General features: G+C 44.8%; 1 protein-coding gene across 1 annotated transcript in view; it reads right to left on the bottom strand.

Annotated features, from left to right (window-relative positions):
- Vwa3b (von Willebrand factor A domain containing 3B) overlaps positions 1-16,988 on the bottom strand; it is a 146,695-nt gene that overhangs the window by 12,169 nt on the left and 117,538 nt on the right. The window contains 3 exon segments of the mRNA XM_051204574.1: positions 3,221-3,329; positions 12,988-13,189; positions 14,394-14,444. Of these exon segments, the coding sequence (XP_051060531.1) occupies positions 3,221-3,329; positions 12,988-13,189; positions 14,394-14,444 (362 nt within the window).

Below are 16,988 nucleotides of genomic sequence, written 5' to 3'. Positions count from 1 at the left end.
GCTAGAAACACATTTCAAGGGGTATCCTGCCCCCCCGTTTATTTTTTCCCATCATAACTCGTACCTATGACGCAGGGCTGAAAGCCACTATGAATTCCCTGGTGTTAAAATGCTTCTGGTCATTCACTGATCAAGAGGAAGAATGATCCCGTTTTCACGAGTAATGACCCCCATAATGTTTGAGATGGGTCTTCCTCCTTGACGGTGTTTTTTGAGAAATAGAGTTGGGATGTGTGATGAGCTCTACCTAACCTCCAACAGTTCAGAAAAGGGGTGTCTGTCTGTCTGTCTGTCTGTCTGTCTGTCTGTCTGTCCATGTGTGTGTCTGTGTGTAGTAAGGGAGAGTGAAAACATGAAAAAGCAGAAGACTCACAGATTATAAGAAGTGAAAAAATGTTTAAAAAAATTAGTAAATCTGGGTAAAGGGAATTTAAGAATTCTCTATTTTTCTTGTAACTTTTCTACAAGTTTGAGTTGTTTTTTTTTTTTTTTTCCTTAAGAAAACCTGACTCTTCGGCGGAAGTTACAGTCCCCAATTTAAAAAAAGATCCCTTGACTCTGAAGGGTGGAAAGGCAAAGAATGAAGGATGTATGGGTAGCCAGCCCTCCCTTGCACTGTCTGGGAATTCTGTGTCTGCTCTCTCCCTGGGGGAGAGCTGGCATCCCAGACCTGCAGCATTGCGAATGACTTAACATCAGTTCTGGGCCTCAACTCAGGTCCTCATGCTGGCGCAGACATCGCTTTACCCTTTACCCGCGGGTCAGCTCCGCAGACCGCCATTTAATTTGGTGGCGCTAGTGTTTACGGACTAACGGCAGATCCAAATGACTGGTTCTGTAACTAAATCCCAGTGTTTACTCCCTCCCCATTGACTTTTTTGAACCCAACCACAGCTGCAAATTTACTTGTTTTGATCTGGTGGCTCACATGCAGTTATGAGGACGCTCACTGGCTTCAGTCACACGTTTAAGAACAAATTGCCATGCCGTGCCGTGCCCTGTCTCGGGCACTTTAAGCGGGTGTGGCGTTAACACTGCCCTTCTGTCCCCCAGCCTGGGCTGCTCTTCATTCCCCTGGAGTCCTGGCCAGCAATGGACCCTAGTCCATAAGCCACCCATCTGGAATGCGGTCCTCTGTACATTCCCCTTAAATGGCAGATTCGCTTAGGAGCCTCTCCATGGCTTAAATTCAGAAAAGTAAAGATGTCTGGCCAGAAGGGGCCTCCACACACCTCAGCAGAGCACTTTCATGCTCAGGTCCATGAGCTACTCCAAATGCCTAGCTCTGTTTCCCTCCATCCCGTCAACTCCAAGTTCATTTTCCAGATGTCGGAGAAGACATCTTAGTCGACAGTTCTATCCACATGCTGACTGGGAACCAAATGTTTTGCTGAGAAGTTATTTCTTTCTCACTCCCCGCAGACATTATCTAATTAAATCTGATGAATGGCTAGGCTTCTGCGCTTGAACTTTTTGTTTTCTACAGGCTTCCCTGGGCTTTCTCCAGGGTCATCTTTTGCCTGCTGACCCTTCCCATGATGTTTCCAGAGTCTCTGTCCCTGTCCAGATTCCAGACTCCAATGGCGTCTCTTAACGGTTTCTGTTGGGCGTTGGGCATCTCACAGGCACCTGAAGCTCATATCCTCAGCAAATAGGCATGTCTTTCCATCCACGCCACTGAGTCATCTTCCCAGCCCATCTCCCAGCTTTAAACGTGACCTTCCAATGCCCTGAGAGCGATGTGCAAACTCCTAAAAAGGACCTGCTCCGAGTGACCCCCATGCTTGCCTCCCTGGAAATCGTTTGTGCCAGCTGGTTTTTGTGTCAACTGAGAAATGCGTTCACACAATCAGGCTGTAGGCAAGCTTGTAGGGGCATTTTCTTAATTCATGATTGATGCTGGAGGGCCCAGCCCATTGTGGGTGGGGCCACTTCTGGGCTGCTGGTCCTGGGTGCCATAAGAAAGCAGGGTGAACAAGCCAGGGAGCACAAGCCAGGGAGCACCACTCCTCCATGGCCTCTGCCCCAGCTCCTGCCTCTGGGTTCCTGCCCTGTCTGAGTTTCTGTCCCAACTTCCTTAAATCATGAAGGGGGGGGCTCACAAGCATAAGCCAAATGAACCCTCTCCTCCCCTAGTTGCTTTGGCCATGGTGTTTCATTGTAGCAATAGTCACCCTAGCTAAGACAGCTTTATTGTTTCTCACTGTTCTTGAGGGTTCCTGGATCTAAGCACAGTTGCCTTTCTATCTCCAGACACAGTATCTTTACTTACCGCTAGCCCTTGCCAGGTAGGATTTTCACTGCCCATAAAGCCCCCTTCACACCTCCCTTCCCTGCTGAATGCAGCCGGCTGGTTCCTTGAGGAACCCCATCTCCCGGGACGTCTTGGGAGCATCTCTCCAGTCAACTGTGATAGTCTGTCTGCTTTTTCTGAAACGTGTCTCTTGCATTCCACCCTTGAGCCTTTCTCCCAGGTGATCTGATGTTGACACCTTCTTCTTTATGTCCTTATCACATCACGTTCCCCAGGAGCCATTCCTTAAGCACTGTATTTAGAATTGCAACCTTCTGTGTGACCCACTCAATCCTCTTTGTGGCTTGGTTTTCCCTTACAGTACACGTTGTGTACTTTTACTGTTTATTGGGTGGCTCTCCTGTGTCCCTTGGTAAGAAACAACTTCCCCCGAAGACAAGAATATTCATGTATTTGTTTACTGTATTACATGGCTACTTCTAGGGCTGGCGAGATAGCGCGGGTGGTAAGGTGCCTGTGGCTAAGCCAGATGACCTGAGTTTAATCCCTGGAATCCACACGGTAGAAGCAGAAAGCTGATTCTTACAAGTTGTCCTCTGACACCGCCCCCCTCCCTCCCGCCACACACACCATGGCACATGTCCCCACCCACCAATATAAAGAAAATAAATAAATGTAGACTGGCATGTTCAGAATATTATACACATATCACATATACAACATAGGTTGCAATAGAAATGTGCTCTCTATACAAATGATAGAATAAGAGAAATGCCACTTTTCTCCTACCCTTTTGCCTCACCTATGAGAAAGAGAACTTTTTACTTGAGAAGCAGAATACCTTTAGTCAAGCTCACAAAATATCAGTGTTCTAGGATGGAAACTTCTACGCCCCAGCGTCAGGCTGCTTAGCAAACTTCTACGCCCCAGTGTCAGGCTGCTTAGCGAATGAGTCTGAAAATGTACCTGGAAAATAGAAGCCATTCTCCTCACATCTGGCAATAACCTTCTGGCCTCTGAGGGGGTCCACCTTTCTTGATTTGATTTTCTTTGCTGGATACCCTTGCAATTTCTGCTGTTGAAAGAGACCAACAGTAAGAAGTGATGAGCACAAGGTAATGCAGATAGTAATAATAGGTGACATTATGAATAGAGGGAGCCTTATGTCCCCTCTGCTCACGTGAGGACCACATACTCACTGGGACACCTCTGCCCCACATTGACTGAAGACCACCCTTTTTGTAAGGGTAACTTTGGCTCTCTCTCTCTTTCTGTCTCTCTGTCTCTGTTTTTCTCTCTCCCTTTTCTTCAATTCGTTATCCAATTCTTTCACTCAAAACTAAATTATATATACATTTGTTTTATTATATGTTCATATAATTGTATGTAAGCGTTATGTATCGTTATTATATATGCATATATATTTTGGTTTAGAGTTAAAGAATTTGATAACTAGTTGAAGAAAGGGGAAACTTTTAAAAAACTATACATACAATTAGAATTCCTAAGATTCTAGATGGCTTCACAGCTGGACACAGACTACTTGAGACCCATGGCTGTTACCTTCCTAGAACTGTGAGGAGACTATTATGCTTTCAACGCAGTTAGCATCTCTGAGAGACAAGTGTGAAAATACAGGGGTTTACAGAAACATAGTGGCCCACCCCACCCCTCCATGACAATGACAATGACAAATCCTTAGAAACTCTACCTCACAGAACAGAAATGCATGGGCTATCAACTGGATTATTCTAGTCCTCATTCCTCCTGGCTATTGACTGGATTCTCCATGTCCTCACTTCAGGGAAATCATCCTACTAGAAGGCAATGGGCCACACTTTCAAAATTCTGGAAGAGAATTCCAATCTAGAATTCTAAACCCCAGCAAATCATTGATCAAATCAAAGAGCAGGTTAAACATAAAATCATCTCCCTAAGTGGAAGCATTTCCCTACATCATCCTGTCTTAGGAAGCTACTTGGAAGTATACTCCAGCAAAATGGAGTAAAGTAAGGAAGAGCAAAACAAACTCTAGGAGCCAGAATTCACTCTGAGAGAGCAGGGAGATAAATCTCTAGTGGACAGCTGTGTGCAGCCAGACCAGCAGGAAAGCTTGGGGGTGGAAGGTAAGGAAATAGGAATCCAGAGAATATATACATATATGCATGCATACGTACATATGTAAACTCATGTACATAAATTTAAAGCATGCAAAAGTAATTTATAGTGCAACCTTACATATCAAGGGACAAGCATTAAAGAAATGGTTTTCTCATGATACTATTAGCAATCTTTGTCTGACTATAAGACTTCAAAGAAGCCGTGTACTCCTAACCTGTGGCTTATCCTGATATTGGACAATATAATTAGAACAAAGGTGCTACTTTGTGGGTTTAAAAATTTTTTTACAATGACTCTTTGGAAGCACACACCACCAACACGGTGTTCTGAAGACTGCTTTTGGAAGGTGGAGTTAAAAGCCCACCATGCAGAGTCAGGAACTAAGGAAGAAATATGACACATCCAGAAACATAGGCTTCAGCACATTAAATAAAGCATCACAAAATGCAAGTAGGAGAAGGGATTGACGAGAGGCATCGTCATAGGATGGAATGAAAGCTATTGTTTAACTGTGAAGAACGATGACTTACAGGAACAATCGAGTTCGAACCAAAGACCTAAAAAGAAGCCAACCTTTCCTGGATGCTGCTTCTGAAGAGCAAGGCTGGTACCAGTATCATCAGCATCACCTCTACACCGAGTCAGTTGTTGCTGTAGGCAGTGTTGTGTTAGGATTAAAAATTAGGCAGTTAGTTTCAGAGAGGAATTTGGGCTCGCCCGCACAGTGCACATGTATAGAAGAGAAAGACACAGCAAATGTTTTGAGAATTAAACTAAAATGTACAGCATTGCCCAGGACCCAGACCACCACACTAAGCCTCGAGTAACGTGAGTGAGGGCAACCCCGAGCGGACATCAACCTGAACTAATGTGAGAAGTCCTGATAAGGTTTCAGAGGACAGGGAAGCGCCTACAGATGCAAAAGCGTAACCACGTTTTATTAAAAACGTTCAGCCTTCAACAAAGAGTTTAATCACAAAATCTTGAAACCCAATATTCAAAATGTCCACTGTACAATAAAAATGTAACAGGTAAACAATAAACTATGGGCAGTTCTTCGGCTAAAAGGCAACCAATAGGTTCTGACACTAAGATGATCTAGATGCTAAAATGATTGTTAAAGACGAAAACCAGCAATTTAAATACTTCAAACGATAACTTTTTTTTTAAAATTTAGAAATATATAAACTGTTATTTGGTATATATATATAACATATATAACATATATATGTTATAACATATAATACATATATATGTATGTATATATATATATACTTATGAAAATTTTAGAGATAAAATAGAATATGCAGACAAACATTATATCTACCTTAATAGAACTGTCCTATCTTAGGAAAGACCAGTATACTTGAAGTCAAACTAACAAAGGACAGAGGGGAAAAAAAAAAGAGTTTTAAGAAGGAACAGTGTCTGTCTACTGAGCCAAATAACTCCTTTCTGGCCCAACTCAGTGATCACCTTACTGAGGTCACATGCAGGGAATCTCAGAAAGAACACAGGAAAAGACAATTTCCTTCCTTCCAGATGGTGTCTTTGAGTTAAAGTTGGAGTGAATGTCTTGGCTATGTCGACTACATGAAGAAACTAGTAACATTATCTTACAAATGTCAAAAAGAAGCTTTTAATTTTAATTATGGGCCTGTGTTTGTGTGTGCGCGCATGTGTGCGTCTGTGTGTGTGGGAATGAATTGTCATGGTTGATTGAGTTACTTGATTTGGGAAGACCCAGTCCACTGTGGGCAGCACCACTCCCTAGGCTGGACCCTGAACTGTGTAAGAGAAGGATAATGGAGCTGAGCAACAGGCAAACAAGCAAGTGAGCATGGATGCCTTTGTTTTTCTTTGCTCTTGACTGTGGATGTGATGTGAGTCTGAGTGAGCATGAATGCATTCATTTCTCCTTGCTCTTGACTGTGGATGTCATGTGAGTCTGAGTGAGCATGAATACCTTTGTTTTTCTTTGCTCTTGACTGTGGATGTGATGTGAGTCTGGCTGTTTGGAGTTCCCACCACTGTGGCTTCCTTGTAATGATGGACTATAAGCTGGGACGATGAACTGAAATAAAGCATTTCTCCCTGAAATTGCTTATTGTTGGGACATTTTATCACAGCAACAGAAATGCAACTGGAACAACACTGTGCCAGTTCTGAAACAAACAAAAAAACACTGAAACAAAACAAATGAGTTTATGACATGTAAATTATACTCCCACAAATCTGCTTCTTCCTTCCTTTCTTCCTTCCTTCCTTCCTTCCTTCCTTCCTTCCTTCCTTCCTTCCTTCCTTCCTTCCTCTTTCCCCCCCCACCCAGGGGGTTGTAAGAGTAGGTGGCCATTTGTTTCTGGATTTTTTTTCAAATTTTGATATTTTATTTATTTATTTTTTTTGGTGTCCCCACTTTGAGGATATTTGGTTTTTTTTAATTATTATTATTTTATATAACCAAGTCCATTTAAATGAAAACAAACATTTATAGACAATATTTGGGAATTTGGGCGTTGTTCTTTCCAAACTACTTCCTGTTGGTAAGGAGCATTTCTGGCTTTTTCTATTTAATTCCAGTCACAGTGTTCTGTGTATAGTGGGCCCAGTGACCAAATGTGCACAGAAGTTTCTGAGTCTATACCGAGCCACATCCTCAACCCTGAATCTACTTTTCAACCAAACCATGTTTGCAGCCCCTTCCCACCTCCAAATTTCTACACTGTGCAAGCTGAGGGCTGTCTATCCTGGGGTATTCTTTCCTTTTTCTTTGCCATTAACTTAGTAATTATGAGAGCGCCCACCAAGTCATTTTGCAGGTCCTCCTCCTTACGGACCATCAAATGCCCCCTTCCTCATAACACGCGCATCTGTCCTCTTGCCTTTGAAATCTTCCCGTGGCTGCAGTTCCTGGGCAGAGTCCCCTGCCAGGGACTCTAGCAGCTGCGGGTCACTGCAGTGTTGGCTGAGTGTGCTCTTTGTTACCCTCTCTCTCCCACCCTTCCACCCCTTGTCTGTCTGTCTGTCTGTCTGTCTGTCTGTCTGTCTGACTGTCTGTCTGTCTGTCTGTCTGTCTGACTGTCTGAGATTTCGGCTCACTTAGGCCATCACACCTGGACTGCTGTCTGGGGACAATGTGGCTGGTTTTCACGTCATTCTTTCTCAGATGGCAATGTCATTATTGCATGGCCCAGGCCTGTGCCCTCCCATCTTCACATGAGAGGTCTTACGTTATCAGAGAATGTTCACAGTACTAGGGAACTAGTGTCCCACCCAGATCCAGATGTCAGCAGAACAGACAGATGTTTTCACCTGTAGCATGAGAAAGGCTCACTATCGGGGTTAAGATGTGATGTCCCTTAAGAGGGAACCTGAAAACTATAGACAAAATGTATGATGTTGTAATGCATGAACAACAACAGGTCCAGTTGCTATCTGGGAACAAGGACAAGATATATATATTCTGACTTCACTTTATATAATGCATAAGGTCCTGGATCCCCTCTCTCTCTCCTCGCTCTCTCTCTCTCTCTCTCGCTCTCTCTTTCTCTCTCTCACAGTTGCACCTCATTCCTCTTTGTGAATTTTCCTAACACGTTATCCAGGAAAGTTTTTCATAAAGTAGCACATGAAATCCATCACTCCTGAGATCCATCTGCCACGCCTCTGAGAAGCAAACACAAGCCGCCAGCTGTTCTGTGTGGGTTCATTCCCAGGGCTTTGTTGGGGGTGTGGATGCCTGTTCTCACAGCCTTTAATAGACGATTTCATGCCTCTGTATCACCCCAGGTGGTCAAGGCCATGGGGATAAAGCAGGCTTTGGATCTTTCTGGCTGTGGATTCTGCAGGATGTGCTGTGAGAACAATGTGCACTGAGCTTTCCAGGACCAGACTCCCGTGGAGCCTGCAGGAAGTTGGTGATCATCCACAGATGCCCTTCACAGCTCAGCTTTGGGGGTGCAGGCTCAGCAGCGGACAGTGGTGCTGGTGAGTGGGGGGGGTTAAGGATTTCAGACTTAAGCTTTCGTCTTTACATGGCCAGTGAGCCAAACATCTCCCTCTGGGGATGTCATAAAACTGGTGGACCATGGTTCGCAGGGGATCACTAGGCACTCAAGCACAGAGTGTGCAGGACGCTGGGCGGAGTAGTAAGAACGGTGATTCTCCGCTTCCATGTCATCTGCGGCCATCAGGGACTGTCAGTGGAAGCCTAAGGGGGAAAAGCAAGGCCAGACTCCATGGGCAGAGTGTTTATAGCTCATCTCCTTATCTCGCCATCAGAAAAGTCATGACTCTGTCGCAAGCTCAAGAGCCAAATGGATAGCGCTGTTGCGTCAGCGAGCATGGAAAAGCCTTAGGTCTCGATCACACCAACTCAAGTTGGACCAAGTAGAGTGAGCGCAGTCTTTGGAATACACGCGGACATTTCTCATAGATCCCATGGAAAGGAAGGTCCACCATTATTGTGACATATTACTAGTAAATTCGGGGGGGGGGTCCTTAGGAATCGAAAGTTTCTTCTTCTCTAACTTATAATCATTGTTCCAAGTCATTGTCCTTTGCTAAAAGAATTTAAGATGAGATTATACTTATGTATGGAGAGGTGTGGGGTTACAGATTTTTTTTTTCACTTCAGGATCTTAACCTGGCCTTTGCTACCTTGAGCTTTGCTTCTACCAAAGTGTCTCTCCCTGGATCTTAGCCTGCTAGTAGTGGGCTATGAAACCAGATTAGTGGGCATGATAAAAATAAAATTAAAACAGTCTCAGAAATACCATATGTAGTGATACAGTTTGTTTTAAGGAAACAATGTACAGAATCTTCCATTGCAGAAGACCATGATGAAAATGGAAAACCCTGTGGAAACAAGATGTCAAATATCCCCTGGTGATTTCTTATGTTTTTGGTTGTGAGTCCAGCCTTTAATGGCTGAGCCACTCACTCTCCAGCCCAGCCCCTGGTGATTTCTTTAGGGTAATCGTGCTGGGCATGTGCGACCCCCTCCAGTGGAGAGTGTGGGCTTTGGAACCCTGTGTGATGACAAATCAATGAAATGGGAGGCTTAGTTATGAATGCTGCAGGAGGGCGGAAATGGATCCATGACGTATTACATAAACCAGCGTCTTCCCCTACACTTACCCATGCCACCCGTTCTAGCTATCATTTTCCGTTTGCCTTCCTGGAGAACAGCTACAGACTAAAGCCTCTGCTTCCTGTACCGGCTTCCCTGACTTCTCTTGACTCCTCTGCTCAAAAGCAACCAGGCTTTTGCTCCCACGATTCCATCGACACTCTCTGGGATGATGCCACTAACTAGCTGCCTCTGGCTAAGTTGAACGGCTTTCAGACACCATTCTGTATGATGTTTAAAACACTCACTGATTGCTCATGCATGCACGCATCCATAAATACATACACATGTTTTAGATGGGACTTCTGGCTTAGTCATTGTTCTATGGCTGAAGAGACACCATTACCAAGGCAACTCTTATAAAAAAAAATTCTTAATGTATTTAGGGGCTTTTAAACTTAATTTTAATAAATTAATCTTAATTAAAAAGCTATTTAATTGGGGGCTTGTTTACAGTTTTAGAGGCTATGTCCATGACCATCGGGGACGGGGTGGGGGTGGGGGAGAACGTGCAGGGCACTGGAGTGTTAGCCGAGAGCTACGTCCTGATCCACAGTCAGAAAGAGAAACACTGGGCCTGCTGTAGGCTTTTGAAACCTCGAAATCATTCCCAGCAACACACTTCCTCCAGCAAGGCCATACCTCTTAGTAATTCTAATCTTTTCCAACACTTCCACTACCTGGTGACTGAGCATTCAAATATATGGGCTTATGGGGGCCATTCTTCTTCAAACCACCACAGTTTTACCATGTGAGTCCTGGCTTGTCTAGGGCTTCCCAAGTAGACCAGGCTGGCCTTGAACTCACAGTTATCTGCCTGCCTGTGCTTCCTGGGTGCTAGAATTAAAGATATGCATCACCATGCCTGGCCATTGAGAACAGTTTTAATAATGGAAGAAACGTAATAGTATGCGCTGAATAAATGTCCTGTTGACGGTGCTGCCTACTGTCTGAGGGACAGTACCGTCTACTGTCTGGGGGTCTTGAATTCAACTAAGGCTGTAGGCTTGGGTACAGCAGCTGGATCTGCCTGACAGCCAGGGCTCCCCTTCGTCCTCACAATGCAGCTCTTTGAACGGAGCCTCCTGTTTCTCTAACTTTGCTGTCTTGGTCCCTTCAATCACCTCCCCCACCCCATCTGAGTAACACAGATGATTCCAAACCTATCTGCGACCCAGCCTCTCTCCTGAACCGCCAGCATGTTGCTACTGTCTTGCCTCTGCTGGATGTCCTGGAGAAAGGTAAGAATTAAGCAAACTGCAAGAGAATTATCTTGGCCTAAAACCTCATTTTTGTCATTACACGGTATCACTTTGGGTGACCTCAAGAAGGGTGAGGAGGGAAGGCAGGCCTGTGACTCGCTGTGCCAAGCACACGCCCATTCATAGTGTGTGAACACGTATTTTTGAATGAAGAAATTATAGAAATCCAGTTTACGGAAAGGGAATGAAGAAACAGAACAATTAGTCCAATTAATTCATCATAGCCTATCAACAATGAGTCTTTGGCTGTCAGTCTTGCAGACAAACTCATTAGCATAAACTGTTTTTGTCCTGGTTCCTAAGGGGGTTTCTTTTCACTCTGTTCATAATATTTCCTATTGAAAACTTAATATAAAGCATAAATAAATTGCTACCAAGTTCTGCTGTTCAGCAGTGGTGCCTCCACGGTTGGAATGAGAAAATTCATTACTGCAGTTCAATAATTCTCTCCCCATCCAAATGAGAGCAGGACTTAGTCTGCGTTCTAGACTCGGCTGGCCTCTATCATTACACCTGGCACTCTGGGATCCTCATAAATATTTTAGTTAGTAAATGGAAGGAGGAGGAGGCAGGAAGAGTTAGAAGAAGAACATATTTTCAAGGAAGAGTAGGTAGTTCACGTTTGGTCCTCTGGATTCTTAGGTGTCCTTTGGCACCTGCCAGTCGACAGAAGAATGCTGGTAGCCAGAGGGTGCCTTACAAGGATGCAGTGAATACTTCCAAGGAAGTCTCTTTGAACAATGTTAATAGAGAGCTAATGCTTTGTGATAAGGTCTTTGTACTCTGCACAAAAGGTACAGCTTCTTACATATTGAGGGGAAAGTATAATTTGTGGAGGGAAAAAGAATAAAGAAAAACAATGAAAGCAAAATGTCTGGAGAGAGCGATAGATAGCTCAGCAGCTGAGAATGTGTGCTGGTTTTGCAGAGAGCCTGAGTTTGGTGCCCAGCATCCATGTTGGGTACCACACACACATATACACAAACCCACATGCAGATACATTTGAATAAGAGCAATTAAAAACCAAAAACAAGGATCTAAAATAGTGGCTGCAGGGATTAAAACCAGGTAAACCCTGCCTCATTTGACAGATGCTGAAACTAGCAAAGAAATCGCGCATGTTAGTTGTCTCAGAGTGGTTTTCAGACCTTTGTTTAATGGCTTTTTGGGAGCTATCTAGGTCTTGGGATTCTGGACGGACTACCCCACATTTACAAGTACCTACATGCACTCAGAAAGGAGTGTGGCATTCTAGCACAGATATTTAATAGCGCCCGTGTTCATGCCTATGGTCCTCAAACGCCACTCCTAAGACACTATGCTCACAAAACAACGGTGTGCACCATGGGATTCACAAAAGCTCGAGGAAGAACCGAAAACAAAATAAGACACCCAAACAACAGCAACAAACCGGAAGGAGACAGCTAGGTGAAGAGTTAAATCCATCCTGAATACATATCCACCAATGACGTCTGCCTGAAGAGTCAGCGAAAACACAGACATTGTATGAGATAATGCAAAGCTCAAGGCAGACTATAAAGTAACTACAGGCAGCCTGACTATGCCAGAAAGAGAGAGAGAGAGAGAGAGAGAGAGAGAGAGAGAGAGAGAGAGAGAGAGAGAGAGAGAGAGAGAGAGAGAGAGACAGAGAGAGAGAGAGAGAGAGAGAGAGAGAGAGAGAGAGAGAGAGAGAGAGAGAGAGCCTTATTAAGGAGGAAAACAGACCAATAGGAAACACTGGTTCCCAATGGTGCTAGCTGGGCAGTAAGGAGGTGAGTTGGTTTTCTTTTTGGGTCTGTTTTCTTCCTATAGAAACTGACAGCATTTTTGTGGGCTTTCAATACTAAAAACATAAATTCACTTTTTAATCTAACAACAACCCAGTGGGCTTTAACACTCTTAGATTAGATATAAAAATATGAACGTTAAGACAGCATAAAGATTAAGTAGCACAAAAAAAAAAATTTCAGGCGAGTACTCGGTCTGGATTGGATCAAGGAAGATACCTCATCGGAACAAAATGATACTATTCAGTTTCGGTTTTTCAATCGAAAGATAGCTTATTCTAAAAATAAGATGTTAAAATCCAATGGTATCTCCTTTATCTCTCTTAGAAAATCAGTATCGCTGTGTGGAAGACATAGGAGGCCCAGGCAGAGATGGCAATAACGGCAGCTGGGAGGGTCTGGTCGGGGTACAGAGAGCTCGGTGGGACCCACCTCCTCCGGAGTCTTGCTGGTATAGTTCCTCCTGGCAGTCTCCTGGAGCTCCATGGCTTGCTGGATGTACATTTTCCCAACCAAGATTTCATTTTCCAGAATGGACAGCTCTTTCAACGAAATGGGCCAATTCAGGCGTTCCAGAGCTTTGTTTAAAACAGCCTTGTTTTCCAAGTATTGAATGGGCTTGATGGCATCCAACCTGAGAGATAAAGAACAGCATCAACAAAATGAGAAGGATCCCCTGCTGACACAGACATCAGACGGCATCAGTGCGGGCCGAGCCTGCAGGTCCACCCCTCCACTCCCCAAAGCTCCCACTTCTCAAGGCTAGTCATAAGGAGAAACTGTCCTTGGAAATGAGTGGAATACAAGCCTGGGCACTGATCAGAGCCATGGCGCTACGGCAGCCCCTCGATTCCATCAGCTGGTGACACAGGCGTCTTAGATTACGTTCACATGGGGTTGGGGGGCAGACTGCCTAAGGACACGTCTGTCAGCATGTATAGCTAGAGTCAATGAATTATCATATCTGGTGTTTTGTTGTTGTTGTTGTTTTTGTTTGTTTGTTTGTTTTTTGCTTTGAGATAAAAGTCTCCTTGTGTGGGCCAGGCTGGTCTCAAAGTCATGTCTCCCCAGAACTAGGATTATGGGCAACCACCATCACGCCCATCCAGCGACCAAGGGTGAGGACACAGGGAGGTGGGAAGGCTCGCAGAGCTGGTAGGAATGTGAAGGGGTGGGTCTGCTGGCAGCAAGCCAGGACCCTTCTCAGACTCTGAAGCACAGAATTATCATGTGATGAACCTCTCCTTGCTATACATGCTAGAGAAATAAAGGTGTGTCCACACGGAAACATCCACGCCAGTGAGCATAGCAGCTTTAGTCATAACAGCAAAAAAAAAAAAAAAAAAAAAAAAAAAAAAAAAGGAAAGAACTGAAATGTTCATTAGTGGGAATAGATAATCAGTGGTGTGTGTGTGTGTGTGTGTGTGTGTGTGTGAGAGAGAGAGAGAGAGAGATAACTTCCTTAGTGCATGCATATGCGTATACATATACATGTGCATATATGTTTTCATGAGCTCTGAAAATATTAGGTTTCCCCATTAAGTAATAGAAGATGAAACAGAAGTGCCCATGTGAGCTTCCTTTCACATGTTATATCCAGACGGACAGACAGATTTCATGGAAACAGGAAGCAGACTGGAGTCAGCTGTGGCTGGAGAAGACAGCAAAGAGGAATAATTGCTTTATGGGTACGAAGTAATCTTTTTCTGGGGTGATGAATGTCTGGGGGGAATTACATACTCTAAATACCACTGGACCATATGCTTTAAAATGGTTGATTTCGTTTATGTGGATTTCATTGGCATTTCAAAAACTGAGGCAGGAATGGAATGACTTACTTCTCTTTTTCCTCTTGAGACAGAGCTTGCCAGACGATTTTATTTAAGCGTCTGTTGAAAAAAAAAAATACAATAACAATAACTTAGGAGCAATAACATGTTTTAAGTTAAAAAAAAAAAAAAGTTGACTTCAGGCTCTGAGAGGGATTGCAAAGGGAAACCTGCCAGCTGCCAACCATTATAGGACAGTACCACGGCCACTCACTCACAGAGATCTCACAGGCACATCTCCCTGCTAAGCAATACTGAGGCAGCCTTGTGGTTGGATGGGAGTAGGGTCAAGCGCTAAGGAAGTCTTTCCTCTCACAGGAAACACTGTGAGCAAGCCGGTCCTCACCATGTCTGCATTAGGAAGGCTTCTCATGGGCAGGCAAGGTGGTATCTAGTAGGAAAAGGTGCTTGCTGCCAAATTTGATTTCCCAGGACCCATATGGTAAAAAAATACAACCTGACCCCCTCAAGTTCCCTTCCACATACACATTGTATACTAACACACACACACACACACATACACACACACGCATGCACGCACACACGCACACACTCATGCACACCCTAAAAGCAAATACAAATGCAATACAAATATTTTAAAAATCAGTTTCAGGGACTACAGATTTGTTCCTAAGGAGAATGTAAGCATCCTCAGCTTGCCTTCTGGATACACTCTTCTGCCTGGGTTCTGAGAGCAAAGGAAGCTAACGCGAGCATCAGATATACATTCAGGGTTCACGATACAAATCATCCAGCCTAACTAACCACCTTGTTTTCTGGATGGCAGCACAAAGATGGGCAGCCTCAAATATCCACCTGGCTGGCTCTCAGTAGGAGACTGAGGCCCCTCACTGGCCATAGTCTCAGGGAAAATCCACCTGCCCAAGGGGAAAGGAGTTGGAATAGCGGATCCTTTCCTTGTGACCAATCAATGATGCTTCTGTCAATGGATTCAGCCCAATCGGTGACACTATGCCATCACCTCGGACTTTGTGGACAGCAGGAATCGGAACATTGGCTGCAAAGCTTGTGGGGTAGGAAACTGCCTTCCACAGGAAGTGCCTTCCTGACCACTGAGGCTCTGCCCTGCTTGCCCACCATGAGCCTGGAGGGGCTGGGAAGGCTCATGTGGGAGAAGAAGCCATAGTAATGGGGCCCAGACCTGAGTTTCTCCCATTCCCATGAGACTTTGGGCTAGGATGGAGTCAACTTTTCTGTCAACTCGGGGTGACAAGAAGATCCCCCCCCATTGCAGTTATGAGGACTCTGTGCATAGCTTATGTAGTGTGTCTGACATTGGCAAAGACCCTGTAAGTGATGGCAAAAAGTCAGGAACAGTGGGGGCTAGAGAGATAGTGTGGCCATTAAGAGCTCTTGTGGCGCCTACAGCTGGCCCCGGTTCGGTTCCCCAGCATCCACATGATGAATCACAACCATCCATCACTTTATTTCCATGGCAACGGATGCCTTCTTTTTTACCTCCGCAGGCAAATCACTCATAAAATAAAATAAATGGGTATCAAACAGAAAGAGTCAGGGAAGAGGGAATTAGGCCAGCTAGTGCTTTGGTCTTATTTGAAGGGTTTGGCTCTTTGGGTCCCCTTAGGAAATTAGGTTTCTTTGGTCACTCGGTTCGGGTGACAACGATCAGGGCTTCTAAGACTGTCTAGCTTCCTGTGCTTTTCTTAAAATACATTCAACACTCTCTTCGATCTAAACTTGAAAGCGGGCTCAGGGTAGCTCGGAAGCTGGGAGGGCAGAAAAGGACTTTAGCGCAGCACCCAGCCCCACCTGGGCGCTATGTGACCCTGCTGGATGGGACCCTTTGAAGCTCTGCTTTCTCGGGGATAAAACAAGGCTAACAGCACCCTTCTGTGGCTTTGAGAGGACGCAGGGGGAGACATGTAAAGTGCCAAGGATGTCTCACTGTTCCTCTCCTCTGATGACTCAAAAGGGTGAGCCTAGAAACATGGGAGAGCACTGGTAATGTGTGTGGGTCCAGTGGGTCCAGTTAGCTAGCGTGGATCGAACTTGAACTCAATACTTGAGAAAATGTTTCCCAGGGACACATATAACATCTGTGTCTACGTGTTTTGCAAAATTTCAGTGCTTTATTGAGTCGGTGCAGTGATTACGGTGAAGCCACCAGGAGTATGTGAGGACCATCCTCCCCACTCAAGGCCCCTGGAGGGCATTGAATGTGAGGGCTTTTCTGAAGCTGGCCCAGCCCCTTAATCCTGACCGCTGCTTTGCACCCACTGGATGCCATAGCTCCAGCTCAAGCAAGAAATGACTCATCTACAAAGCAACGTGTAACTACTGGCACATCATAAATCCGACCAGCAAGAAAGAGGAGACCTTAAATAGAGTCTCAAAGCACGGCCCCAGAGCCAGACTAGAACTGAGGCTTCTCCCCTCCCGTGGATCCGAGGACTGTGATCTTGACTTTGACAATCAAAATAAGCTGCAAGAGAAAACCCTGACTCTGAATTTAGGCAGCCCTAGGAACATCCACAAAGCCCAGACTCTGGTAATGCTGGACCAGAAGGACAGCCACCCGTGGACACGGTATCTAAAAGAGATCCTTTACGTCATCCTGTGAAC

The sequence above is a fragment of the Phodopus roborovskii genome, unplaced genomic scaffold (genome assembly GCF_943737965.1).
Source record: "Phodopus roborovskii unplaced genomic scaffold, PHOROB, whole genome shotgun sequence".
NCBI lineage: Eukaryota > Metazoa > Chordata > Mammalia > Rodentia > Cricetidae > Phodopus > Phodopus roborovskii.
This window is presented reverse-complemented; position numbering and strand designations above follow the sequence as displayed.